Source organism: Fringilla coelebs, assembly GCF_963513975.1.
Source record: "Fringilla coelebs genome assembly, chromosome: 21".
NCBI lineage: Eukaryota > Metazoa > Chordata > Aves > Passeriformes > Fringillidae > Fringilla > Fringilla coelebs.
Genome location: NC_140047.1, coordinates 2,389,390 through 2,417,326, shown reverse-complemented (window position 1 = coordinate 2,417,326; position 27,937 = coordinate 2,389,390). Strand labels below are relative to the sequence as shown.

At 56.6% G+C, this 27,937-nt stretch overlaps 1 protein-coding gene across 3 annotated transcripts in view; it reads left to right on the top strand.

Annotated features, from left to right (window-relative positions):
- The first annotated feature begins 15,921 nt into the window (after window positions 1-15,921).
- Window positions 15,922-27,937, top strand: part of RGS3 (regulator of G protein signaling 3) — a 59,784-nt gene continuing 47,768 nt past the window's right edge. The window contains exons 1-7 of one of the 3 annotated variants that reach the window (XM_084219735.1): window positions 15,922-16,052; window positions 18,748-18,829; window positions 19,497-19,602; window positions 19,901-20,234; window positions 20,613-20,652; window positions 23,988-24,148; window positions 25,851-25,934. In XM_084219735.1, the coding sequence (XP_084075861.1) occupies window positions 15,978-16,052; window positions 18,748-18,829; window positions 19,497-19,602; window positions 19,901-20,234; window positions 20,613-20,652; window positions 23,988-24,148; window positions 25,851-25,934 (882 nt within the window). In that variant the 5' untranslated portion in view covers window positions 15,922-15,977. Of the gene's footprint in view, window positions 16,053-18,747; window positions 18,830-19,496; window positions 19,603-19,900; window positions 20,235-20,612; window positions 20,653-23,987; window positions 24,176-25,850; window positions 25,935-27,937 lie in introns of those variants that run through there. The other 2 variants (XM_084219734.1, XM_084219736.1) reach the window with 2 other exon arrangements.

The following is a 27,937-nucleotide window of genomic DNA, read 5'->3' as shown; positions in this document are numbered from 1 at the left end:
CTTTAGCTGGAGAGACAGAGCATTTATTGCTGTCCTGTTTGCCTCTTAAAAGCCTTTTGCAATGAAAGAGAGAGAGAGGAGTCTTCATGTGAGCCTGGGGAACTCCTGGGAGACAGGGGCAGTGTAAACACTTCTGAGTGCTGGGAGAGCTGCGGGTGCTGCTGAGAGGAGCCACACAAATCATGGTGCTGGGGCTGCCAGGCTGCTGTGCTGTGACAGGGACCAGGACACGGCAAGGCTGGGCAGGTACAAACCTTGCTCCCTTCCGGAGGTTCAGGATGCCTGGGATTGTGGAGGGAATTGTTTGCTTCTTGTTCAGGAAGCTGCTTGGTGTTGTCTGTCCTGTGGGCTGAACTGTGCAGTGAAAAATCACAGATTGGTTTGGTTTTTCCCAGGTTGGTTTGGTTTTTCCCAGGTGCAAATAAATTTGCTGGGAAAAAGCTTTAATTTTGGTGGGTGGCTGATGGAGATCACTGGGAATGTCAGCAAATGGATTCAGCTGAACAAATGAAGAGTTTTTGGTTACCCTGAAAGGAGGAACATTCAGAAGTGCCTCAGGAATGACCCTGGATCCCTGAGCAGGGCCACCCCACCTGTGTGCTGGTTCCTGCCTGTCCAGAACAGAGCTTTGGTGTCATTTGCCTGTGTCTGTGGGGCTCTGGCACCAGCACAGCTCCTGCAGCACGTGGCCAGGCACAGAGGGGACTGTGGCAGGGTTGATCTTCAGCCCTCCTGTCCAGGAGGTGACAGCAGCACTGACTGTGCCCCCAGGCAGTCCAGGGCCTCTCCCTCTGCATTATAAACACATCCATGAGAGAGGGAGTTTGAGCCTTTGTGAGGCTTCTCTGCAGACCCCAAGGCTGGGATGATGAGGAGTCCCCAGATCCTCCCTGTGGGCAGGACAGGAGAGCCCTTGGAATATTCTGTAACATAAATACAATTCAGCTCCTCTCCCATTTCTGCTTGTTGAGGATGGGATGAAAATGAGGGTGGGATTAAAGGGTCCATCCCACCCCAGTTCTATTATCCTGGGCTCTCTTGCCTTTCAGCAAGGTGTGGTAGAGGATGTGACGTCTCCAGTGTCAGCATGTCATATTTTGGAGGAGCTCTGATGTTGGTGAGCTGTGCTGGAGCTCAGGGCTTTGCTCCTGTGGAGAGCCAGAGCTGCTCCCCTGGCTGTGCCCATCTGCAGGGAAAGCATGGAGCAGGCCATGGGGATGTGTTTTGGAATGCCAGGGTGCAAATATCAACTTGGGCAGCTGGGACAGGCCCCTGGGGGATGCTGTGGCATTGGCTGTGTGCCTGGCCACGTTGGCTCCTGTCTGAAGAGCCTGCCTGGGATGCAGGGATTGCTCCTGCCCACTGGCAAAGGACCCCCTCCCTTTCTGTGTTCCCCTCCTTGTGCTTCTGGGTTTTGATAACTGCATTAATCCCTTCCTCAGGACCTGCAAAGCAGCTGTGCCAGATGTGGGAAGCAGATTCCTGTTCTGGGTAGAGCTGCTGGAGCAGCCTTTGCCCTCCTGTGGCCACCACATTCCACCAGACCTCGCCCTGGGCTTGCTGCTTCAAGTCTTGGTGGGGAGGCAGGAGCTAGCAGCTGTGGCTTCCCTGGGGGTTCCTGGGTCCTGAAGGATTCCAGAGGCTGCAGGGCAACTCTGGGAGTTTTGGGGCCACCAGGCAGACAGGAGAATTTAGGTGATGGCCCAGACTCGCAGGGATCAGTGTGACCAGGCTGCACCTTCTGCTGGCCTCTGGCACTGACAGCTGGGAAAGGGGATCCAGCTTCCCCTGGGCTCCAGCCAGCAGTGCTGTGAGGACAGGCAGGTGTGCTGTGAGAGCAGGCAGGTGTGCTGTGAGGGCAGCCAGATGTGCTGTGAGGGCAGGCAGGTGTGCTGTGAGGACAGGCAGATGTGCTGTGAGGGCAGCCAGATGTGCTGGGGCTGCTGAGGAGCTCCTGGTGCTGTCTCACAGCTGCTCCTGCTCTCTGCCCCCCCTGCCCTGCCTGTGCATCCCCTGCACTGTGCTGAGGGCAGCAAAGGCCACTGCTGTGCTGCCCAAACATGCAGCAATTACAGAATAAATCACATCTTTGTCCCTCACCTCACCCTGAGCCCTGATCCCGAGGCTGGAGGTGCAGGAGGGGGAGCTGCAGGAGTGCTGAACAGCCCAGCTGTGCCCACGGATGTGCCTCTGCCCTTGGGCTGTGGATGCAGGGGGCTCCAGCAGCATCCATGGGCATGGTTCTGGGTGCTTCCCAGAGCTGGAAAGGGACTCTCACAGCCCGAGGGGACTCAGTTCTGGGCCTTTTCCACCCCACTGGTCCCTGAGCTGCACGTTTCCCTGCTCTCATCCTGGCTGGTGCCTCACTGCTGTGCTGTGGGAAGGAGGGAGAGGCACCCAGCCCCTTTCCACCAGGAAAGCAGGAGCTTGGTGTGGGAGCTGGAAGCAGAATCCCTGCCAGGCCTTCCCCAGCTCTGAACCCCCCCCGAGGCCCCAGGCCCTGGGCAGTGCTGGCTCTGGGCTGGGAGCCTCCTGCAGGGTGCCAGGGTCAGGCTGACACTGCAGGCACTGCAGGCACAGGCAGCCCCAGCAGAGCTGTGCTCTTTGTGCAGAGGCTTCAGAGGCTGCTGGGGTGGTTTTTGTCCCCACCAGTGCCCAAAGGGGCCTGGATTTATGGCAGTGGTACCGTAGGTGTCTGTGGCAGTGATGGATTGGGCTGTGCAGAGCATTCCTCCCTCCTTCCCTCCCTTGTTTGCTGTGTCCCTCCTGTTGCTTTTCCTTCAGTTTCAGGCAGTTTTGCTGGTGGAAGTTCAGCTGAATCAAACCAGTGCCCCTGGCAGCCTCTGGGGGAAATGGCAGCTCTTCCAGTGAGCAAACAGCCTTTCTAAGCTGCTGCCTCTGCCTAGGGGCTGTGAAGATGGAGCTGGAGATATTTTGGGGTACCTGGAGGCACTGGGCAGGGTGTGGTGGGTGCTGTCCATCTGTCCATCCTGGTACACACTGGCACAGGGCTGATGGACACCAAAATCCCAGCTGAGGCTCTTTTGCCTTTACAGCTGCTGTGAGTGTGGCTCCAGCAGGACTGAGGGACACTGCTCTGCCCCACTGCCCTTCCAGGGAGTTCAGCTGGGTCAGACTCAGCTGAGCCAGAGTCCTGCAAGAGTGTCCAGTTCTGGGGCCACCCACAGAAGGACCTGGAGCTGCTGGATGAGTCCAGAGAGGCCACGGATTTGCTCCAAGGTTGGAGCCCCTCTGCTCTGGAGCCAGGCTGGGAGAGCTGGGAGTGCTCACCTGGAGAGGAGAAGCTCCAGGCAGAGCTCAGAGCCCCTGCCAGGGCCTGAAGGGGCTCCAGGAGAGCTGGAGAGGGACTGGGGACAAGGGATGGAGGGACAGGACACAGGGAATGGCTCCCACTGCCAGGGGGCAGGGATGGATGGGATATTGGGAATCGGGAATTGTTCCCTGGCAGGGTGGGCAGGCCCTGGCACAGGGTGCCCAGAGCAGCTGGGGCTGCCCCTGGATCCCTGGCAGTGCCCAAGGCCAGGCTGGACAGGGCTGGGAGCAGCCTGGGATAATTGAAGCAGGCATGGAACTGGATGGTCTTTAAGGTCTCTTCCAACCCAGACCATTCTGTGATTCTCAGCCTGTCCTGAACATCCAGTTCAGGGCAGCAACTCCAGTGTCCTGGACAGCTGCTTGCAGATTAATAACGCCTTGAGAGGACTGGTCATCTGTTCTAACTACAATAAAACTGTGCTGAGCAGAGCCTCTGGGATGCACTTGGTGTGTGGGATGGGAAGGGCCACGGCCAAGGCTGCAGCTGGGGTTCCTGCCAGGGGTGAGTCCCTCTGGACGTGGCTCTGTCTCCTCTGTGCCACTGCATGGAGTGAATTGCCATCATTCCTGTCCCCTGTGCTCACAGGGAAGGCTGGGCCAAAGTGGGCACAAACCCCTGGGGCAGATAAAACTGAGGGTGCAGCAGAGCCTGTGAGGTCCCTGCTGTCCCTGCTCCCGGTGCTGCCGTGTCCTGCTCTCATCTCCTCTGTCCCTGGCAGGGCCGGGGCAGAGTCCCGCGGTGCTGGAGCATCTGCCATCGACCAGGGGGCCACAGCGGGCCGGGCAGTCCCGGCTGCGGGGAGCCTCGGGGAGCAGGAGGAGGATCAGCCGTGCCCGAGTGAAAGGGAAAGGTGAGTGAGGGGTGCGGGGGCTCTGGGCCAGCCGGGGCTCAGCCCTGGCCAGGGCTGTGTGGAGGGGCCACCGCGGGCAGGGCTGGGTGTGTTCAGCAGCCTGGGCTGCACGGGGGAGCTCGTTCTATTTCCTCCCGCAGAGATCTGGCACAGCCCAGCCTTTGGGGAGGGTTTTTTCCCCCAAGAACCCTCTCCATCATTCCTCCGGAGCTGGAGCTCAGCCCTGGTGCCTCCCGGTGAGCTGTGGGGCAGCACCTAGGGCTGGTGGGTGCACCCCAAGCTCCTGGGAGATGGAATGGGCTGCTCTCGGCTCTTGTAGGTGACCCCATAAACCTGGGGGGGCTGCGGGCCTCTTTCCCTGTCACATGAGAGCCAAGCAGGTGACCTATGCCCTGCCATCCCCCCGCTCCGGCTCACCCTCCCAGACCAGTTGTGCTGCAGTCATGTCCCCAGGGAGCTGTGCCGGCTCCTGCCCCTCGCTGCTGCGGCGGGAGAGCTCCTTGAGCAGCTGAGATGTGCCAGCAAACCCGCTCGGGCAGCCCAGGGACTGCTGACACCAGCGAGGGGTTTTCTCTTTCCCCGGCAGCTCATTCCGGGGGCACCATCGGCAGGGTGGCCGTGGCTCCGGGGTCCGCGGGGGCAGGCAGGGCACTGTCCCTGTCCTGCCACTGTCCCACCCTGGCACTGTCCCCGCGCTGTCACAGGTGGGGCAGGGCACTGTCCCCTTCCTGGTACCGTTCCCGCCCTGGCACTGTCCCCGCCCTGGCACTGTCCCCGCCCTGGACGTGGCCCAGGTGCGGTCCCGTTGCAGCCCCGGGGCCGATGGGAGCCGCTCCGTTCAAACTGCGGCGGTTGTTCCGTGTCCCGTGGAAGCCTCGGCTCGACGGGCACGGCTCCAGTTCCTGCGGCTCCTAATTCGAGGTGCCGTGCCATGGAGGCCGGCAATGTGCGCAGGGTCTCGCTCTGCTCCCGCCGGGCCGGGCCGCTCCCGGGAGCGCCCTTCTGCCTCAGCACGTTCGGTAAGCGCGGAGCCCCGAGCCCGGGAAGCGGTGGGAGCTGCTCCTGGCAGGAATCGGGGCCGGGCAGCAGCTCCTGCCCCGCTGAGCCGCGGTGATGCCCGGAGCGGGGTGGGGAGCGCTCCCGGGTGCCCGCGGCCAGCCTGATGTACCCCTGCACGGACACCAGCTGGGGTAGGGCTGGCTGCAGCTGTGCCCCCGTTCGGGCAGAGCCCCAGTTTCCTTTTCTCTCCTCGGGGGTCTCTCTGTGGCTGCCTGGTGTGCAGGGTGGGTTTTGGTGGCCCCTGGCAGCGCTGGCTCTGCGGGCGGAGCTGGCCCGGCCCTGGCTCGCTGCGGGCCCCGAGGGAATCTGGAGGTCTTGTGGATGTCCTGGCCGCTGTGTCAGGACTGTCCTGGCAGCAGTGTCACACACAGAGCAGCTGGGTGCCCCTTCTGGGTGCTGCTTTCAAAGCAGCAGTTTTGTTTTCTTTCAAACCTTCTCTTGCTCTCTTGAGCTCCTTCCCAGGGATGCTGCTTCTTCCCCTTTTGGCCTTCTGAGTGCCAAAGTGCTCAGGACAGCCTGGAAGCTGAAATCCTCCTGTCTTTGTCTGTAGGATAAAGGCCAAATAATGTGTGTTCTGTGGTGCCTCCTGGCTCTGTAACCAAGTGCAGGCCAAACATCATCTCTGCAGACACAGCTCCCCTCGTGGGCTGAGCATCACTGGTGAGATGTGGAGTTGTGTTCTGATCTGCAGAGCCTGGCAGGACAGGGCCAGCACTGCCCTCTCACTGAGGGTGACTAGGAGAGAGTCTCCCAAAGGGCTGGTGCCAGGGCAGAGGTTGTGGATGGTGATTTTGGGGCGCCTTGTGCCTGTGGGACCTCCCGCCCAGGCAGGATCTGACACTGTGTCCTCTGGCAGGAATCCCCACTGGCATTTGATAGATGGTTCTGGGCTGTCCCAGCCAGGCCCAACACTGTGTTTTTCCTACAGTAAAGCAGAAAAGCATTTAAGAAAAACTCCAATTTTTCATTTGTCAGAGACCATCAGTAAGGAACAGGTTTCCCTGCTAGGTCTGCTCCCATAGAAGGTTGCCCTGTCCCCTCCCTTAGCCTGGCAAACTTCTCTCATGGGTGGGAACCTGTTTGATTAACATCTTGTGCTTGTTCATGCCATTTTCCCCTGTTCTCCTTGTGCCAGCTTTGTTCCTTGGCAGGAATTGCCTCTCCTGGCCCTGTGGGTCCAGATGGATGGGGCTGGGAGCTCCCTTTGTTGCACCCCTGCAAGCCTGGCTGAGTCCTGCTCTGTGATGGGATGTTCACTCAGGATCTGCATGTGGCATCTCCCTCTGCCCTTCTTCTGCACTTATTTTAATTTATATTAACCTTTATTTAACAGAGAGGGTCTGGACAAGCCGTGTCAGAGCCTCTCTGCTGTTTCCCTCAGTTCTTGTTAGGGATGTATCAGGAGATAAATCAGGGGAAAGGGTTTCTTTGATCCTCTGCACTTGGATTGAAGTGGGAATGCAGCCCATGAACCTGCCTTGACAGGGGTTGTGTCCCTGCCCACCCAGGTGTGGCACCAGGTCCCTGCTCTGCTCACAAGGTGCCCCAGCTCTGAGCACAGACCTTGGCACAGCACATCCCTGCCACCAGCTCCAGCTGGATCATTCTTCCCAGAGCAGCTTCCCTCTCTGATCCTGGTCCTACACAAGCCAGTGAGTGCTTCCCAGGCCTGAGCAGGGGTCAGGCAGGGGCTGGGGTGTGCTGGGAGTTGTGATTTGTCCCTTCACATGCTTGGGAGACACTCAGGAGCAAATGCATTAAGAGAGAAATGTCCTCTGTTCCTCACAGAGGGGAGAGCACCTCAGCTCCCAAACCCTACTGTGGCCAATTTGTGTTTCTCCCCAAAAAGGCAGAGCTGCCCCTCTTCTCCCTGCTCTCCTCTCCTTGGTGTTGGGCCAGCCTGTGCCGGGGGCCCTGTCCCCACAGCAGTGACACACATGGGGCAGGAGTCACCCCATCCCTCACTGTGCAAAGCCTTGGCCCCTGAGCTCCCCAGGAGCAGCCCCAGCTACCCCAGGGCAGAACAGTCCCCAGTCTGGCATCCCCCCAAATTACCCAGCACAAAAACTTCCCTTCTCCTTCCCCTCTCCCTTCATCCCCCTGACTCCTCCTCAGGCTGGGCTGCACTGGGGCAGTTTCCTTTGAGCTGTAACATCTGTTGTGTGCTAACAGCAGAGCAGGCAGGGCTGTGCGGCTGGGGCAGGGCTCTCTGGGCCCTCTGGGTGGATGAAAACAGGCTTGTCCCACGGTGGGAGAGGGTGCCAAGGGAGTTCCCTGCTCCCATTCCCAGTATGGATGGGCAGTGTGAGAGTGGGGATGGTGTGGGTGCTGGAGATGGTGGGGAGGCTGTCAGAGGGATCCTGGCACAGGAGATGTCACTCCCTTTGGCAGGGGCACAGAGTGGCAGCGGCTGGGGGTGCACAGAGCTGTCCCAGAGGGTTCCCACAGCCCCAGGGGTCTGCAGATGGCAGAAGGGTTCCAGCCTTGTGCCCAAAGCCTGGAGTGGGAGGATGACACTGGGGGACAGCGTCCTCTCTGTGGCAAAGCAGTGTTAGAGCTGTCCTGACTCACCCACCCAGCTCCTGCCTTTGCTCTCTCACCTTGCACTTGTGCAAATGCACACAGACACCATTTCCACGTGTCTTTGCACATGTGAGCTGCTCAGAGCTTGGACTTTTTTTTTTTTTTGAGTGAAAAATGTGTTCTCTGAATTGTTTCAGGTTAAACAATCCCATCAGATATCCCCTCCCAAGCAAGCCCAAGCCTTGGGCGTGTCTTTGGCATAATGAAATGTTGGGTTTTAACTTGCAAGATGTTTATGTGTCTGTTATATTTACTCGCCTGTAAATGATGTTTACTCACTTGTTTGCTGTGTTTTGGAAACTGGGGAAGAAGTGAAAATGGTATCTTTGCTTTGGACTAAGGGAAACTCTGTAGCAGTGATGGTTTCAGTCCTTGGATTCTCCAGGGGTGTTGGGAAATGTTTAGTTTTGGATCCATCCAGAACAGGCACCTTCACATGATTAGACACCTTTCATTGCCATTAAAATGTGCACATCTTACTGAGGCTGGCAGGCCCAGCTCCCAGGGGACCTTTAGGGAGGACACCCAGAGGGGAGGCAGCTCACCCTGCACCCCATAACCATCACACCCCGACCCTGACAAACACCACGGGCTGACTCTTCTGTCAGTCTGAGCCTTGTGGGGGGATTTCTGGGCTGATGCAGAGCTGCCAGTGCTTGGAATAGCGAGGCACTGGGTGTGAGCAGGCTGGCAGAGCAGTGGTGCTGCCCTCACCCAGCAGGGCACACCTTGGCTTGCTGGCAGCGCTGATCTCCAGCCTGAGCCTCTGTGAGCTGGATGTTTCCCTCAGCTCCCTGCCTGGGGGGGAAGGCAGGATGTGTCTGGCCCTGAGTGAGCCTTGCAGCTGTGGGATGGCTGAGTCCTTCAGCCTGTCCTTCAGCCTGTCCCCTCCTGTCCCCTGGTGTCCCCAGGCCAGCTGAAGCTGTCCATCGAGATGCGGGGCCGGACGCTGGTGCTGCACGGTGAGTGAGTCCTGGGACATCCCAGTGACCTACAGTGGGCTGGTGGTGGGGACAGCACTTGCATGCTCTTCCTTCTTGGTCCTGTTGGGAACAACCCTGTGGTGCAGTGGCACAATTGGGAGCTCTTTGATTAAGAGACCAAACTGAAATTTCCAGAGACCTTCATGTGTTTGCCCCCATGTATATAAATTATTTTTATTTTGTTCCATGTGAAGAGAAAAAAGGCAAATACAATTTGGAAAGGAAAGTCTGAGATGCTTTGGCTCTGCCAAAACCCTTTTGCCATATTTGCCAGGATTTCCAAACTGTTCTGTTACCTCCAAATGTTGCAGTTTTTAACACCAGCAGTATTTCTCCAATGAAGGTGTTTTGATGGTGATTATCAGAGAGGCCAATGGGAGTGTCAGAATTATCTCTTTTTTTTTCTTGAAACACCTGACTGAGGGTCTGGCACAGGCTTTACCCCAAATCCCTCCATCTGGAGCAGCCCCAGAGTGAGCTGGGTGTGAGTGGCGAGGTCTTGTCCTGGCAAATCCTTGGCACAGCCCCGGCACACCCCTGGCACATCCCAACACATCCCTGGCACATCCCAACACATCCCTGGCACACCCCTGGCACATCCCAACACATCCCTGGCACAGCCTTAGCACATCGTGGCACATCTCTGGCACACCCCTGGCCCCAGCCAGCAGTGGGTCTGAGGCAGCAGGGCCGAGCAGCCCTGGGCAGTGTCAGGGCAGTGCCAGGATGGGCTGTTGATGTTTAACTGGAGGATCTGTTTGGCCCCAGGGGAGGGGGAGCAGGGCTGGGGAGGTTGGGCAGAGGGAATGCAGTTTGTGCCACCTGGATGCTGAACTGCCCTGCCACAACCTCAGCCCAGGCTGCATTTACAGCAGGGGTGTGTTAAAGGGAAAGTACCATCAACCCCTGCCCCTGTCTGCTGGGGTTCTGCCCCACAAGGAGGGATCAGCCAGGGGAGCAGAGCAGTGTGGGGTAGGGAGATGCCTCCCCTGCTGCTTTGGGATGTGACCATTTCATTTCCTTTCCAGTCCTGGAAGCAAAAGGCCTGATGGGAGCAGAGTGCCGTGCATGCGACTCCTATGTGAAGGTGGGTCCTCCTGGGGCTTTGCTCAGGGAGCTTTGTGCTTTTTGGGGAGAATTTTGTGGTTGGCTCCTCCAAGCTTGCTCTGCACTGTTTTTTCCTTCCCCTTCCTTCTCCATCCTGCTCTGGAAAGGCATCCCCAGCATGCAGGGAGCTGGCTGGGCTCTTGCCCAGCGCTGGACAGCTCATGGGTTTTGTTGGCAGTGTCTGGATGAAGTGGAAAAGGGGAGGACAGGACCCTGCTGAGGGCTGTGCCAACCATTCCTTGTGAGAACATCCCAGAGGGTGCCCCAGGCCTGGTGGGGATGTTTGCTGGCACAGGGTGGGTCTCCTGCTGGGACGTGCACAGTGCAGGAAGCAGCTCCCCTGAGAGGGGGTGTGGGTCAGACCCCAGCCAGCCACACTTGTGTACATCACTCCTGATTTTTCTGCTCTGTTCCCTCCCTCTCCTGCCCCGAGGGGTTTTGAAATGCAATTACCTGGCAGGCAGAAGGGTGGGGTGATCCCAGCCAGCCGTTAGCAGGGGCTCAGCAGGATCTTTGAGCTCAGCCATCCGTACAAGTGCCTGTGCCGTGTCCTGCCAGGGCAGCTGGGGGATGTGCTCTGGGAATGTTAACACGCGGCTTGTTTTCCTCCCAAAGATGTCCATTGTGCCAGATGCTGACTGGAAGTGCAGGCAAAAGACGAAGACAGTGCCAGACAGCAAAAATCCTGTGTTCCATGAGCACTTTGTGTTGTGAGTATGGGAGGGCAGAGGCAGCTCTGGGCTGTTCTTCAGCCCCGTGTCACACAGAGCACTGGGGACCCTGTGCCACTGTCCCAGGGCTCCCTCCCCGCACCACAACCCTGTCTTTGCTTTTGCTTTGTGATCTCTAATAAACACTCAGCACGCCTGAGCAGCTCTGCTGCTGAGATGAGGAGTGACAGACATTATTCTGCTGGTTTTTGTAGCTGAAGTGCCTTGAACTTTTGGGCAGAGCTCTGCAGAGCTGGCAGTGCTGCTCCTACATGCTCAGACTGTCTTGCTGGGCAGGAGTTGGACAAACACACTCCATTTCCTAGACCTGGCACCTGCAATAGTGTGACTGAAGAAGGTAAAAGGGTTTCCTACAGCTCCAGCATGACTCTGCATGGGGAAGGAGCTGCATGACTTAGTGTTTGAGTAGAGCTTGTCACTGCTGGTGACGGGGGCTGTGCCAGCCCTCTGACCCGTGCAGGGATGGATTTGGCACAGGGTGGTGGTTTCAGAGCATGAACTGTGGCTTGTTCCTTGCCCTTACCCTTTGGTGTTGGATGTGTCTTCCTGCAAGATTATTTCCCTCCTGAAGCCATATGAATGGTGTCCCCACACCTGTCCAGGAGAGGTCACATCCCCTTGCAGCTGTCTGTCAGGAGTGAGCAGATTGCTCTTTGGGAAGGTGCTGCAGTGCTCTGAGCAGAGACTGGAGGAGAACACCTGGCTGTGAGGAGCCTGTGGCTGTGGGGGCAGCCCTTGCTGAGTGCTCCTGGGGAGGCTGATGGGCTGTGCCCTCTTGTTACAGCCCCGTGAAAGAGGAGGATGAGCAGAAGCGTCTCCTGGTCACAGTCTGGAACAGAGAGAGGAATTCTAGGTAAGGGACTGCCAGCTGTCATAGGATCCTTTTCAGATGGGGCTGTTGTGGCAGAGACCCTGCCCCCTGCTCTGGTCACCCCATGTGAGCTCCTCCAGGGCCCTGAGGGCTGGCCCTGACCTTGGGGCTGCTCTGCTCAAGGCCTTGGGCCAGGGATGTCCCAGTGGGGCCACACTCGTGGGCAGCCAGTGCTGGGGAGCATCGTGGGCAGCAAACCCTGCAGTGGCACTCTGTTGCCCTTGGTGCTGCTTGGTAGCCACCAGCTGGGCCAGCATTTAAACCCCTGTGGCCATGCACTGCACTGTTGGCCAAAGCCAGGTGGGGCTGGAGTGGGCTGGGACCCCTCCCTCCCCCTGGGGACAAGGCAGGGTGGGCACCAAGGGGGCTGGCACCGTGCAGGCTGTGCTGCCAGCCCAGGCAGGTGCCACCTTGGCCAAGCTCCTGCCAGCACCAGGCAGGCTGGAGGTGACCAGGAGGCTTCAACCCAGCTCCTCCTTGCCCTGCAGCTGTGCTTACACCATGCCTGCTCACACCAGGGGCACGTCCTGGGCACTGCCTGGCACCCAGCATGGGCAGGGATGTTGGGGGCTCCCTGAAAAGGGGTGCCAGGGGGGATCTGGTGCTCCAACAGGCGTGTGCTGACAGTCCCTGAACTCTGGTTGTCCTGCAGGCAGAGTGGACTGATTGGCTGCATGAGCTTTGGTGTGAAGTCCCTCCTGTCGCTGGACAAGGTACCTCGGTGTCCCAGTGCAGGGTGTGGGGCTGGGGCAGGGCTCTCTGGGCTCTCTGGGCTCTCTGGCTGGATGAAAACAGGCTTTTTCCACAGTGGGAGAAGGTGCCGAGGGAGTTCCCTGCTCCCATTCCCAGTGTGGATGGGCAGTGGGGGGGAGGCTGTCAGAGGGATCCTGGCACAGGGGATGTGCCAGGGGGCACAGAGTGGCAGCGGCTGGGGGTGCACAGAGCTGTCCCCAGCACATGCTGCTGCCCAGTTTGCAGGGAGGGGACACAGGACATGGGGCCAGGCTGGCACGGGTGACATCTGCCATGTGGGTGAGGGGGTGTGATGGTGGGACACATTCAGGAGTCTGTCTGATTCCCAGCAATGTGCTGATGTGCAGAGGGCAGCCACAGAGGTTTTTTTTGGCTGTTCCTGCAGGAATTCTGTGCCAGAATCCCTGTCCCTGCTGCGGAGGGTTTGGTCACAGTGCTGCTGCCCCAGCCTGGCTGCTGCTGGTCAGTACAGCCGGCTCTGCCTTCCTGGGCAGGGCTCCCGGGCTCCCAGAGAGCACCAAAGCCTGGGAATGCTTCATCCCATGGGAACTCTTCATCCTATGGGAACTATTCATCTCATGGGAATGCTCAATCCTATGGGAATGCTTCATCCCATGGGAACTCTTCATCCCAGTGCCCAGCAGGGAGGGGTTCTGTCCCTGGGCAGCAGAATGTCTCAGCAAGCTGGAAAGCTGGAGGGGTTCCATGGAAGTGTTAATGCATCCCCTGAGCTCACAGAATCACAGAATATCCTGAAGAGACCCACAGGGAGCATCAAGTCCAGCTCCTGCACAGACAATCCCACCCAGTCCCTGAGAGTGTTGTCCAAAAGCTCCTTGGTTTTTTAACTTTTCTCACCTGAGGTGTGGATGTTTTCTGCATAGCTGGAGACTAAAAATGAGCTGTTGGTGATGGTGGCCTGAGAGGTGGGTGAGAGGTGGCTTAAGCATGGCCTCCTCTGAAATTTGGACAAGTCAGGTGCAGCTCTTTTAAAACAGTGTGGTGCTCTCAGGACCTCAGCAAGGCTGAGATGATGTCCCTTGGCCGCTGCATGATACTGCTGGATATCCCTCTAAAAACCTGGAATCTTGGTGCTTCAATAAAAACCTGGAATCTTGGTGCTTCAGTAAAAACCTGGAGTCTTGGTGCTTCAGTGTTGCTCATTCCCCCTTGTGGGGAGGATGGAATTTTAGCTGTTGTTGAGAGGAGGACTGTGGGCTGTGTGTGTGCAGGTCTGGGCACCTCTGTGGCTGTACCTGGGGCAGCTCCTGCCCTGGCTGGGTGCTGGGGTGTACCTGGGGGCTGAGCAGCTGCCCTGATGCACCTCTGCTTCCCTCCCCACAGGAGATCAGTGGCTGGTATTACCTCCTCGGGGAGGACCTGGGCAGCACCAAGCACCTGAAGGTGGCCATGAGGAGGCTGAAGCAGAGCACAGGTGTGTCCCACCACGGGAATATCCCAGGGCTGTTGGCAAGGCTTGCAAGAGGAGTCACTGCTGTGTCTGAACCTGTGTGTGGAGCAGCCCCAGCCCCACTGCACCCTGTGGGCACTGCTCGGCCCTGTGCTGCTCAGTGGGCAATGGAATCCCAAAATCTTGTGGGGTGGGGATTTTGGCAGGTTCAGCAGTTCCTGCTCTCCCCTTCAGCCTCACATCTGGGGCTCTTTGGGGTCCCCAGCCGTGCAGCCACATCTCTCTCTCTTGCTTGGCTTGTGCTTATGCTGCCTCCTGCCTCTCAGACTTGGGGCTCATTGCTGTGGCCACACTCTCTTTGCCCCTGGGGTCTGGGCTGGATGTTTGGGAGCTTTTTCTCCTGCCTTGGTCTCGCAGTGCTGCCAGGGAGTGGAGGAGCAGAGGCTGGCACAGGGCAGGGTGGGGCAGCAGTCCTGTCTCAGGTGTGCAGCCACCCTTGAGCTGCTGCCTGGAGGGGATGTGCCCATGCCATGTAAAGGTCTCATGTGCAGTGTGGGATGTGCTGTCACACTCATGGGACTTTTCCTTTTTAAAAAATGTTTTAAAAAATCATTTCAGAAGTCAAGCCAGGAAGTCAAAGTGCAACCCAGGAGAGCCAGGATGCTGTGACCCTGCAGCAGCTGAAGGTGGGTGTGACAGGGCTGTGACCCACCAGCACTGGGAAGATGTGGGGTTGGGTGCCTGCCTGAGGGGTTTCCAGAGAGCCAAGGGACAGTGTTTTAGTGAGGGTGATGCTGGGGTCAGGGAGCTCTGTCACCTCCCTGTCACACCATGGCTGTCACAGGCAATTTGTTACCCCAGTCAGACCCCAGCTGGTGGAGGAGGTGATTTGGGTGCTAACTCCCATTGCCCCAAGGCCCTCCTGTTTTCCAGTGTATTCCCACTCCAGACAAAGCACCAGCACTGCCTGGGATGGCAGGGCTGGGCTGGCAGGCTCTTGTCCCACAGCACGGGCCCCTGCCTGCTTCTGTGGCTCCTTGGACACGTCTGCTCCTCTCCTCCTTCCAGGACCGTGTGCTCTGGGAAGGGAAAGGCCCATGGTGGAGCCTGGGTGATTTATAGGAGAGGCAAGGATGGGAAATGGGAACACAAACACATGGTTTGCATCGGAAACGGGGCTCGGGCGTCCCCGTGATTTATCTGTGCCGAGTTCCGCCCTGTGCTTCCCTCAGCTGCATTTGCAGTTATTTGTTTTACAGCACAGGGCTGAGCAAGACAAACAAAGCCAGCGCCCCTCTCCTCCCTTCCTCTGGGGCAGTCACCACTGGCTTGAGCAGTGCTGGCTGGGAAGGAAAGCTGCTCCTCCTTCCAGCCCCAGCCCCAGCCCCAGCCTGGCAGTGCGGCTGCCCTAACAATGCTCTGATGGCTCTGCCACCGCAGCTCCCCTGGGAGTGCTGAGGCTCCTCAGCTCCCTGCCTGGCCTCTCTGGCCCTGCCACCCTGGTTACTGTGCAGGAGAACCTAGATTTTGGGTTCCCTCCAGCCTTCCCTCCTTTATCATCCCCCTGTAGGAGTGTGGAAGGTGTTCTCTTCTCTGTTGGAACCCCATCTCCAAGGAGTTGTGCCCAACTCTGGCAGAGGGGCAGCTGAGCCTTGCTGGGTATCCTGCTGCTGGATGTGCTCAGAGTTCCTCTTGGCCTTTAATTCCCAAATTCCACCGTGGATGCAGCTCAGTTGACCTCAGTGCTTCCCCCTTGGTGACTTTATGAGCACAAAGCACGGGGACGTGCGTATCCTCTGGGTCTGTGCTTTCAAAAACAAACTTCTTCTTTTCTTTTTTTTTTTTTGCTCCTATAAACCCAAACCTCTGATTTTTTTATGAGCGTGGAGTCGTGTCCTTCGTGGAGCGAGGCTCTCACAGCCAGCGCCTGTGAAACGCCGCTCAAACATCCTCCAAGTGTTTGTGAGAACGTCGCAATAACAAAGCGCTCCGTGCGCCCGAAGAATGCCACGGGAACAAAAGCCACATCAACAGAGCTGGGACTGGGGAATACTAAAGAGTTGACAGGAATTTTAATATAAAACTCTCTCCCTTCCTCGTCAGTGAGGGCTTTCAGGAAGCCTCTGGCTTATCGTGGAGCGGCATACAGCGCTCGCAGGGGCCGGGGAGGTGAAAGGTGGCTTCCTGCCATTCTTCTCGGGAGCTGGGTTCCCATGGGCGGTCATGCCAGCGTGACTGGGGCTCCTTCCACCGCGAGGAGTCCGGCAGTGCCGCGGGAGCCGCGGGGTTTTCATGGGCTCGGGGGGCACAGCCATGAACCGCTTCCATGGACTCTGCAAGGTGTGCTCGGAGCCGAGGTACCGGCAGGTCTGTATCCCCCTGGCGCAGAGCTCTGAGTGCCTGGCAGCTCTCTTGCCTGGCTGGATGTGGGGAGTGGATTTGTAGGGCTGGATGTGGGGAGTGGATTTGTAGAGGATTCTTAAAGCTTGACAGAGAGCTCACGTAGTATATAAACTTTGAGATAAGAAATGCTGGCTTAGAAATGTCATAGAATAGGACAGACATTGTTGAGAGAGAAACGGAGCTGGAAACAAGTTTCAAAGCATGGCCTTGTAAATAAGACTGGATACTTTGGAGAAATAGAACTGTGAAAGATGCATTGTAGTGGGACCCATGAGGGGTAATTTTAAATTATTGGCTTTAAGGCATGGCAATTTACAGCATGGCATGGCAGAAGCTGACAGGCCAAGAAACGCTTATAGTGTATTGTAATTAGGAAATAGTTGGCTTCTGATTGTAATGGTGTGAATTATAACATCTGTAATGTCTAACCATTCACATGAGACTGAAAATGGAATAAAAGTTTTTAAAAGGCCTCTCAGTTGCCCCATCTCTGGGTCAGAAACGGGCTTAATCCAACAAATAGACTCTGTGGGTGCTGCTTGTGAGGCTGCTTGATATCGTTACAATTTGTAAATTACAGTGAGGGTAGAAGGAAAGCATCTTCACATGGGTGCCTTTGGCTGGTCTCTGCTTGTTGCTGCAGTGGAGAAATGGGCAGAGAGGGGTGCTTTTAAAATATATATAAATTATTAAAATATAGAAATATATGCAAATATAAAAAAAATATTTACTGTACAACTTGCAGGTAGCATGCTGATGGTAACAGTGTTAAGCTGCAAGTTGTTGTCTTAATTTCCCACTTATTAGAGAAGAACCAGGCACAGCAGGCTGCTACTGCCTCTTTTAAAATGATTTTAGGGGTTTTGGGAGCCTAGAGCACTTGTTTCCTGGGAAGTAGCTCGCTGTGCTGGTTCCAGTTCTCCCAGTGCACAATGCCAGGTGCTGCTTTTCCATTTGCAGGTCCCAGTCTCCTGCATTTCAAAGAAATATTCTCTCTATGGTCTGGACTGGGACTCCCAGCTCAGGGTCAGCTTCTCCTTGTGCTCCTGAGCTCATTGTTCAGGTTATTCCAAAGCTGCTGTGGGGGCCAGCAAACACTGGGAATTACAAAAGCAGCAGAATTCCAAACCCAACTGCCCCCTCCTTGCCAGGGCTGTGGTGACCATCTCATGCAGGAAAGCTGCTCTGCCTTGGCTGAATACCAACTGACTCTGCTTTGTCTCTTAGAGCTCCTCAAGTCTTTATTTTGAAGATTTCTTCTGCATTTTTTGGCAAAGTTTGGGTACATCAAGCCTCCCCACCCACCTCCCAGCTCATGGCAGGTGCTCATAGTGCTTTAGCTCTGTACGTGGCAGCAAAAATGGGCAAAAAATGGGCAAAAAATGGGCAGTGACTGCCTGTGATGGCCATGGTGGTGGGAGGTGAGGAGCATCAGCAGGGAGAAGCTGCTCTTCAGCAGCACAGGGCTGTGGGGGGCAAGGTCAGCCAGCTCAGGGAGAACAACTGGGAGATCTGACACGGGGAAACCTTGGGCTGGGAAGTGCCCATGGGGTCTCCATGGTGGGAGAGGTGCTGGGCCGGCTCCTGAGGTGCCAGTGCTTGGTGCTGGAGATGAAAGGGGAGGATCTGGAATATCCTGAGCTGGAAGGGACTCACGGGGACCATGGAGTCCAACTCTTGGTTCATTCAAAGGTGCAGAGCCACCTCTTTGAGGAACCAGCAAACTCCAGAGGGAAAAATAGTCAGTGCAGTGGGACTGGATCTGTGTTTTCATCCTGCCAGGGCAAGCCAGTTTCTCTTTTGAAGCCTGATTTTGTGCTGAGCAATCACGCAGGGACAAGGTGCAGGGAAATGAAATCTCACTGCTTTGCCCTCCCGTGGTAAAGGGGTGAGGAACCATATCACCTCTGTCAACTTCTGCTGAATTCCTCATCTTCCTTCTGCCTGTTTGTTCTCAAAATAATACAGGTCAGATGTTGGATTTTTAATTTTCTTTTCTCTGTCAGTGAAACAAGCATCTTGACTAATGTCTTGGGGGCTAATCAGGTATTTACAGGATCTGTCACGCTGCGCTGCTGCTGGAAGCCAACATCAAAAAATAAGCATAATTTTATTAATAAGCTCAATGCTCCTCGAATCAGGAGGAGAAATGAGCCTAAATCAACCCAGCATCCATCCTCTCCAAACTCAGTGAGGGAAAACACACTCAGCCCAGGGAAGGGGGTGATGCACACAGATGTCTGAAGGACAGGAGCGTGCTGAGCTCGCAGCTCCCTCCGGAGCAGGGGAGTGCTGCTATTTCTGTATTCTCCAACAGGAAATGAAATGTTTAAGTGATTTGCTTAGAGAAGTCAGTGTCAGGGCCAGACTGCCAGGTTTTCCTTTCCAATGGCTCCTCAGACCTTTCCTTACACTTGGGAGGGCTGGGAGCAGAGTGTGTGCTAAATAAACACTCCTTTTGTGGCGTTCCAGAGAGCCTTGGCTCCCTGTGGCACTGCCTTTCAGCGCCCATTCCACCCGTGGGGGCCTCGGTGACAGCCCTTCCCCACTCTCCAGTGCCACGTGCCAGCACTTCCAGGGGCTGTGGGGCAGTGTGGGAGTGAGGGGGGATGATCCCACCCAGTGGCTGCTCTCCCACCTGACAGGTGTCTCCCTGCAGATCACCATCCCTCGGGGCACCGATGGCTTCGGCTTCACCATCTGCTGCGACGCCCCGGTCCGTGTGCAGGCTGTGGACTCTGGTAAGGGACTGGATCCTTTTCATCCTTCTTGATTTGAATGAATTATTGCTCCTTTTTTGCTTCCCAGAGCTGGTTGTGATTCTGGAGCTCCCACACCTTGCAGGACTCTGGGTACCTCCAAGAAACTTCATTAGAGGAATCCTCTGTTGCCTCTAATGATGTTGGAGGCCACTGGGTCAGCACTGTGTCACTATTTTGGCAGTGCTTTGCAGTAATTTGCAGAGATTTTGTTCCCTTCCCTCTCCAACCTGAGAACTGGTTGAGAGACCTTCAGAAATCATTTGGGGGGACAACAGGTCAGAGGGGAGCAGGATTGTGGGAATCCTCAGTTCCCTGAGCAGAACCTCTTGCTGTGGACCTGTGGGATGGATCGTGTCTCCAGTGTGCTCTGCTGCTCCCCACTGCACCCCAGGAAACATGGGAATTTCATGCTCTGAGGGAGCACTGATGGCTCTGTCCTGGTGCTCTGTGTGTATGGATGTGCTGCAAGGTGAAGCTCCAGGTTGGCTGACCCCACTTCATTTTTGGGTGTGGGTGTCAGATGGGGTTTGGGGGACTGAGGGCTGCAAGCTGAGATGCTCTCTGGGGGTCTCCAAGCTCCAGGGCTTCTCCTCCCCCTCCCACTCGGCCTCCTGCCAGGCAGGTGACTGGAATTTGTCCCTCTCAGGTGGCCCAGCAGAGAAGGCAGGGCTGCAGCAACTCGACACGGTGCTGCAGCTGAACGAGCAGCCTGTGGAGCACTGGAAATGTGTGGAGCTGGCCCACGAAATCCGGTGAGTGCTCCCCAAAAACCCCAGGGCAGGGAGAGGTGGTTTGGGGGAGCCCAGGGCAGGACAGCGAGAGCCCTGAGTGACCGTGGGAAGGGGAAAGCTCTGAGGGATGCAGGACACAGGGAGAGGATTCCGTAGAGGAGCAGGAAGGATGCAGGAAAGGATTCCCTGGAGGAGAAGGAAGGATGGAGGGGCTGGGGAGCACAGGAGAGGAGGAGCAGAGGCTTTGGGGGAGGAAGGGCTGCAGGGCTCGGTGCAGGACACGGGGCTCCAGCCCTGATTTCCACCCCCATCTCTGCAGGAACTGTCCCACGGAGATCATCCTCCTGGTGTGGAGGCTGGTGCCTCAGGTGAAGCCGGCCCACGAGGCCATGACCCGCAGGTCCTCCTGCAAATCCGCCTACGACCTGCAGTCCCCTCCCCAGAAGCGGGAGAAGAGCGGCCCCGCGCCGGCCGAGCAGCGCCGCAGCTGCCACATCCTCTACGACGGCAGCGAGGGGCTGGGGCTGCACACCTGGGACAGGTACACGGAGCTGGGCAAGCGGGGCCAGAACACCCTGCCAGCCCTGTCCCGGGTGCCCTCTGCTGCCGACCAGAACTACATCATCCTGGCCCCCCTGAACCCCGGCAGCCAGGTAGGGCTCGGGGCTGCAGCCTCTCCCGGCCCCTGCTTCAGCCCCACCCAGCATCACCTCCAAATATGTGCCGGTTTTACAAGCCACACCTCTGTCCCTCGGTGGAGCTTTCACTGTTTTCCTAAAACATTTCCCTGCTGCCTCCCCTCAGGGCTCACCCCGGGGATGTGGGGAGGATGTGGGGAGGATGTGGGGATGCTCCCATTGCACAAGACCACGCTGTTGGTCATCGCTCTCCTTTTCTGCTGCAAAAATGTTTTCTTTCCCCTCTCTGAAGTGCTTTGGCTTGGCTGGGTTTGGCATGGCAGCTTCTGTGGCTGGTTGTTGTGGCTGTGCTGGTGCCTGCTGCAGTGACCGTGTCCCCTCTGTCCCCCACAGCTGCTGAGGCCCGTGTACCAGGAGGACAGCACCGCCGTGGGTGAGTTGTGCCTGTGCTGGGAGAGCTGCTCAGAGCTCCAGGCTGGGCCTCCTGGCACCATCAGCCCTGCAGAGCTCGGGTCTGAGGGCAGGAGCAGCAGCCCAGGGCTTTGGGGATCGTCCCTGAAGCCAGGAGCAGAGGGGAGCTGGGCACGGGGTGAGCCTCACCTGAGGGGTCTGGGGAGCTCTCAGGGGGCTCTGACCTCCCAGGCAGGCTGAGAGCTCTGAGCACCCTGCTTCCCACGTGCTCCCCTCATCCCTGAGGCCGTGCTGGGAGAGCTGAGCCCTGCTCTGAGCTCCTCCAGAGCCACAGGAGTGAGGGTGGCTGTGGCTCACATCAGTGGCCACATCTGGGGACTGTTCAAGCCCTGGGCTGCTGCAAAGTCTCTGGGCCAGCTCTCCACAAAAAACCTTTGAAACATAAACCCATAACACGAAGCACAGCTGTGACAGGTGTGTGTGGGATGCCTGGAGCTCCCTGGGGATGGTTGGAATTCTGGGCTGAGGTGGGTGGCAGGGCTGGGCACTGCAGGAATCCAGGTCCATGTGGAATTCCCCTTGTCTGCTCGTGGATTTGGGAGCTTTGGGAGGCTGTGCTTGCCCTGGCCTGTCTGGATGCCCTCAGGATGAGCTGTGGATCCCTAGGAGAGCTGAGCTCCTGGAGGAGTGTGAACCCCTCAGCATTCCCTGGCTGGTGAGGGCACAGCTGGAAAACTTGGTGCTGTCTCTGAGGTGTGTCCAGAGAAAGCCAAGAGTGGGGCTGGCAGAGCCATGGGGGAGTGCTGGGGAGCAGGAGGGAGCAGTGAGGGCCAGGCCCCCCTGCCTTGGGAGCTCCCAGCCCTGGGGCTCTGCAGCCAGGAGAATTTTCCACTCTCAGTTGCAGGGGATGTTTTGTTCTGTGGATAATTGCAGCTCTTTCCTGCTGTTTGTGGGTCCTGTGAAAAGATGAGCTGGACCATGGGCACTTGCTCTTACAGTGGGGTGGGGTTTGAATGGCTTGGGCTTCTTCCCATAGCAAATTTTGGATTTTTATGGATTTGTTTTTAATTATTTAATGTCAAGGTTAGAGGGAGGAAGGTATCAGTTGACCTGAGCAGGGATGAAGTGTGGCAGGAGCTGACATTTGGGTGTGTTTCTGTGCCAGGACCTGTGCAGGTGATTATTTCCTCTGATAGAATGAGGTGATTTAGGGATAAAGAGCAAAAGCAAATCCTGAACAGCCCAGACAGATCTTATCTGGCCTGTGCTGAGCTGTCTCTTGAGCTTTGATGTTATCTGCCAGTGCAACCAGGAAAAAGGGAAAAGGGAAAATGTCAGGATTAATGCACTTGGAGGTGGAAACAAGCTCTTAGGTCATGAGGGTGCCCCCAGCAAAGGCAGCTGCTCCAGCCAGCAGTAAACAGCCAAGCTGGCTTCCCAGCCCAGGCTGGCTGCCTCTGCTGCCTTTATCTGGGAGTAAATGTGCTATTTCCTAATGCTTAATGGAATATGTAATGCTGGGCAGGTTTGTGTGTTTGCTTTGGACGAGACCTTATCTGCCCTGGGCCATGGTCCTGGGGTGTTTTGGCTCATTTCTGCCTGGGAAGGTTCTGGGCATCCCTTACAGTGCGAGGGTAAAAGGCTCTGTGGTGGGAACAGGAGCTCCAAAAGGCTCTGTGGTGGGAACAGGAGCTCCAGAAGGCTCTGTGGTGGGAGCAGGAGCTCCAAAGGCTCTGTGGTGGGAGCAGGAGCTCCAGAAGGCTCTGTGATGGGAACAGGAGCTCCAAAGGCTCTGTGGTGGGAACAGGAGCTCCAAAAGGCTCTGTGGTGGGAACAGGAGCTCCAAAAGGCTCTGTGGTGGGAGCAGGAGCTCCAAAGGCTCTGTGGTGGGAGCAGGAGCTCCAGAAGGCTCTGTGATGGGAACAGGAGCTCCAAAGGCTCTGTGGTGGGAACAGGAGCTCCAAAAGGCTCTGTGGTGGGAACAGGAGCTCCAAAAGGCTCTGTGGTGGGAGCAGGAGCTCCAGAAGGCTCTGTGGTGGGAGCAGGAGCTCCAGGGTGGCTGCAGGGGAGGAGGGAGAGGTGCTGGGTGTCCCCAGGGAGCTGCAGGAGGGTTGCTCCTTCCTGCTCCTGAGACATCCTTGTGGGGGAGAGGAGAATGCTCCAGCTCCTCACCTGGATATGTTCAATCCCAGCTCTGCCTGCAGCCCCAAGCTGGCTCACTTCATCAGCTACAGGAGGAGGGAGGAAGGAAATATGTTGATTTTTCAGTGGGGCTTCTTTTGAAGATGTGAATTTTTGGTTAGAGAGCCATGCAGTTCCTGTTGGATCTGTTGCCTGTGAGTTTTAGGGCAGGCACAGGTTGCTGGGGTCCAGCAGGATGTGGTCTGGGCTCTGCTTGAGCAGCTGGGGTGGGAGGGGGCAGGAGAAAGGCTCCTGAAATCCCTCCTTTGAGCGAGGATAACTCTCCTCAGGGAAGAGGGACAGACTGAAAACCAGTTAGGCTGCTTGGGCCTTTTCCAGCCCAGAATGTAATGCTGAAAAACAGAGGATGATGTGATGCCAGCCTCATGAACAGTGAGGTCATCCTTTATAAATACACCCAATGTCTGAGTAACCACTGCTGGCAGCAGCAGGGATTGATCCCTGCTGTGAGTGTTTGTAACTTCTGCCTGTTTCTCTGACACCCCCAATCTCAGTATCTCCTGAGAACTGTCATTAGCCCAGTGCCCCATGTCATGGCATCCCTGCACTTTGCTAATTCCACGTCCAGAATCCAGAGCAAGGCAGGACTTGTGTGGATAAAAATGTTGAAGTTCCTCTCCAGCAGCCCCTGTAGGCCCTGGCAGGGGCTCTGAGCCTTCTCCTCTCCCAGCCTGGCCCCAGAGCAGAGGGCTCCAGCCCTGGAGCATCTCAGGGGTCTCCTCTGGACTCATCCAGCAGCTCCAGGTCCTTCCTGTGCTGGGAGCCCAGGGTGGGGCAGAGCACTGGTGGGATGTGCTGGCCCGAAGCAGAGCTTGCTGTGGCCTCCCTGGGGTCCTGTTTGTACCTTCCCAGCCCTGTCTGTGCTGCTGGTGGCACTCACTGAAGTCCTTAAGCCACCAAGCAAGCAGCTCTGGAACAAAGCACCCGGGGGCACCTGGTTTGCCATGAGAAGCAAAGGGATCAGTGCTGTTATTCCTTGAATCCCTGGGGCTCCTGGAGAGCTGAGTGATGCCTGTGCCTGCAGCTCTTGGTTCCAGCAGCTCCCCAGGATTCCCAAGCCCTGCTCCAGCCTGGGAGGGCAGGACTGAGTGGGAATGACAGAGCTGGAGCTCCCTCCTCATCCTGTGTTTCCTCCTGCCTCCTGTGTCCTTCCAGGGAATGGCTCTAAAGGGAAATCGCTCACGGGCTCTGGGAGGAAATCCAGGCTGATGAAGACTGTGCAGAGCATGAAGAGCCATGGGAACTACCAGAACTGCACCATAGTGAGGCCTCACATCCCCCACTCCTACGGCACCTACGTCACCCTGGCCCCCAAGGTGCTGGTGTTCCCCATCTTTGTGCAGGTCAGTGCAGCCCCAGGGGCTGGGTGTGCCCAGCTGGGCATCCATGGCAGCATCTCCCTCCCATGGATCCCTGCCATGCCCAGCTCTCCTCTGGAGCTGGCTGGACTTGGCACAGTGCTGGGGGCTGTCTCCAAGGGAATTGTGTCCTGCCCAAGCAATTCTCTGTTGGATTTTTTTCTCCTTTCCAGCTTTCAGATCTGGCCCTTGGTACTTGCTTGGGTCAGGAGGAGGTGTCCCAGCTTTTGGGCTTCAGAGCTAACTTTGGAATTGCAGAGCAGTGTGGTTCTTCCTGATGGTTCTTTGTACTGTCAGTGTGTGCAAAGGGGTTTTGGTTTAGCTGGTGGTCACACTGAAATTTGGGCAGTCAGAGCCAGGGCCTCACCATCCTCACAGGGAAGGATTTCTCCCCAGTATCCCATCCATCCCTGCCCTCTGGCAGTGGGAGCCATTCCCTGTGTCCTGTCCCTCCATCCCTTGTCCCCAGTCCCTCTCCAGCTCTCCTGGAGCCCCTTCAGGCCCTGCCAGGGGCTCTGAGCTCTCCCTGGAGCTTCTCCTCTCCAGGTGAGCACCCCCAGCTCTCCCAGCCTGGCTCCAGAGCAGAGGACAAGGATTCAGAGCAGAAATGGCTTCACAGGGAATGTTCTGCCTCTGCAGGTCCATGAGCTGTTTCTGTTTTAAGACAGCAGCCCTGAATTTGGTGGTGGTAGCTCTAACTCCCTCTGTGTCCTTCATTTTGTCCTTCATGTGGCCAGAACCCCAAAAATCTCATCTGCTCCATGTATTAAGTACACTGCTGATGAATCCCTGCCTTTCTGAGCCTGTGGGGAGCCCTTGTCCTCCTGTGGCAGTGGCATTGCCAGCTCAGCTCAGCCTGAAGCCATGGTCCCCATTCCCTGTCCCCCCAGCCTGAGCCCTGGGCTGCCTGAGGCCAGTGTGGGCTGGGCTGGAGCTGGGGGCAGGTGTTTGATCACCTCCTTCCCCCTGATGGCACCTGGGTGAGCCCTCAGCTTGTTCTGGTAGGAACACAGCTGGCACTTTCTGCCTCCTTAGTCCCAAACCTCGTCCTGGATTGTGCCTGGCAGTCTGTCCCTTCAGGAGCGGCTTTGTCTCTCTGCCCTGTCACCCCTGCAGGGCCCTGAGCAGATCCCTCCTGTTCCCACTCTGCTGCTCCCCAGGCTGCTCCAGGCTGCTGCTGAGGGTTTGTTGTGCCCTCAGGACATGTGAACCTGTCCCCTTCTCCAGCACTGACTGGGGAGCTGGGTGTGGCACAGGAAGGGACAGGAATTCCTAAAAGTTGCTTTAAGAGCGATGCACACCATCAGGTACAACGTCAGTGCCTGTGGGAACCTGAGGTGCCAGCGCTGTGGTTGTGCTTCCTGCTGACAAACACCCATCACCCCCCTGCAGAACAGCCCTGTCAGAGGCAAGGGCTGCTGCTCTTTTCACAGCTGGGGCTGGGGGAGGTGTGAGTGCAAGGCTCTGTTTGCTCCTCTCACTGAACTGCAGACTCTGTGTCCTTCTGAGTGCGGGGTGGCTTCTCCCCACGTGAGTTACAGCTCAAAGTGAGACAAAGTGGGTTTGGTGGGTGGAAAGTGTATCTCACTAACCACACTGCCACTGGAAGGTTTGACTGTTTCTTTTGTTTTCTTTTTTTTTGTTTCCCATCCAAATGTAGCCCCTGGATCTTTGCAACCCAGCCCGGACTCTGCTGCTGTCGGAGGAGCTGCTCCTTCTCGAGAGCAGGAACAGGACTACACAGGTAAAACTCTTCCACATTGTCTGAGCTCTCCAAACCTGCTCTTCTGCTGTCTTACATAGAGGATTGGATCATAGAATCACCATGCTTTGGGTGGGAAGGGACCTTCAAGCCCATCCAGTGCCACCCCTGCCATGGCAGGGACACCTCCCACTGTCCCAGGCTGCTCCCAGCCCTGTCCAGCCTGGCCTTGGGCACTGCCAGGGATCCAGGGGCAGCCCCAGCTGCTCTGGGCACCCTGTGCCAGGGCCTGCCCACCCTGCCAGGGAACAATTCCCAATTCCCAATATTCCATCCATCCCTGCCCTCTGGCAGTGGGAGCCATTCCCCCTTGTCCTGCCAGTCCACACCCTTGTCCTTGTCTCCAGCTCTCCTGGAGCCCCTGTAGGCACTGGAGGGGACTTTGAGAAGGGACTGGAAGGGACTCCTCAGTACATGGAGAAGGGAAATGTTTCTGATTATATTGATATGATATTGGAAAGACTTCTGGACAGTTTATTGTGGGATAAACTAAATATCAAAACTCTTCTGTGCTAGAAATCAACTGTTGTTCCTGTCGCCTTTGGGCTCATAGAGAGGAAACTGTGGGTGGCAAATGCACATGAGTGACAGCCCAGCAGCCTCAGGAGGAGGGGGTTTGAGGATATTTTGTGCCAGGTTAGAGAAGCACAGGGTGGTTCAGGCTGAAAGGCACCACTGGAGGTCATCCAGTCCCATCCCCTTGTTCAGGGATCCCCTGAAGTCACTCAGGGTTGTGTCCACATTGCAGCATCACTAGGGAAGGAGAATCCACTTGAACTAGAAGCAGACAGAGAACTTGCTGCAGGTGTTCTCAGAATTTCAGTTCCTGGAACAGCTCACATGTCCTGTCCAAATTCCTCTCGCTCTTCTTACTTCAACTTTTCTGCCATGTTGTTGGAGAGCTGTTGGAACTCTGGGGACACCACAGGACTTTGGCACCCTGGGGATGAGACAACTTTTACCGTCCAAACTGTCAGGGTTTGGATGTGTTGATCACATTTGCTGCTGGCTTCACTTGCATCCAGCTTCAGTCTGCAAAGCCCTGGAATTTGGGAGAGAGGCAGAGCCCACTCGTGCCCTGCTAACCAGAGCCATTTCTTCTGGGGTAATTTCAGAGGATCTCACAGAGTGATTTGGGGTTGGATTCAGTAGGAGTGAGCAATGTGTCATCTCCACAGATCTGTAGTGGAAGTTCTGCTTCACTGGTTTTAGTTTCTGGGTGGCCAACAGCAGAAGGCCAGAGCCACTTCCCATCACTGGCCAGTACAAACCAGTAGAGGGTTGTGCCAAGTGACTCCTCTGTCTTTCTGTTTTTCATTGTGTAATTCATCCCTTGCTTTGACTTGAACAATTTTTCCTTTTTTCTGCCAAAAAATACATGAAAATACATCAAAGTCCATGAAAAATTCCATGATTGATTAGAAAACTTGGCACTAACTTTTAACTAAACCCCTTTCCCTGTCCTGTGCTGCTCAGACTCTTCTGGGCACCTGCAGGAATGAAACTCAGGTAAAGTGCTGGTTGTGTGGCACAGCTGTGCTGGATGGTTTGGGGGTGCAGCTGAAGTCAGGGAGCTCCTCCTGGCTGAGGTACCTGCCTTTAGGTCAGACTCAGATATTTGGAGTAGCAGCCAAAGGTGGAATATTTATGGATAATTAATTTTGTTTGCAGCCTGGGTTGGTTATTTGTGCATGTGGGGGTGATGAAGAACCCCAGGACAAGTGTGTTTGGAGGAGCAGAGACCCCACTGTGGGCAGGGGCAGGAGGAAAATGTCTCAGGGGAAGGACTCTGCTTATGAGGCTCTTGGGATGAGCCTGGAGCTGGGAGAGGATTTCCCAGCTGGAGTTGGTGCCAGGGAAGGGCAGGATGCAGGCCAGGAATGTGAGGCAGTGTTTGGGAATGCTGGTGCCCTGGGGCTGTGCTGTCTGGGTGAGCTGGCACAGGGGCAGGGCAGGTGGGGCTGAGTCAGTGGGGTGAGAAATGA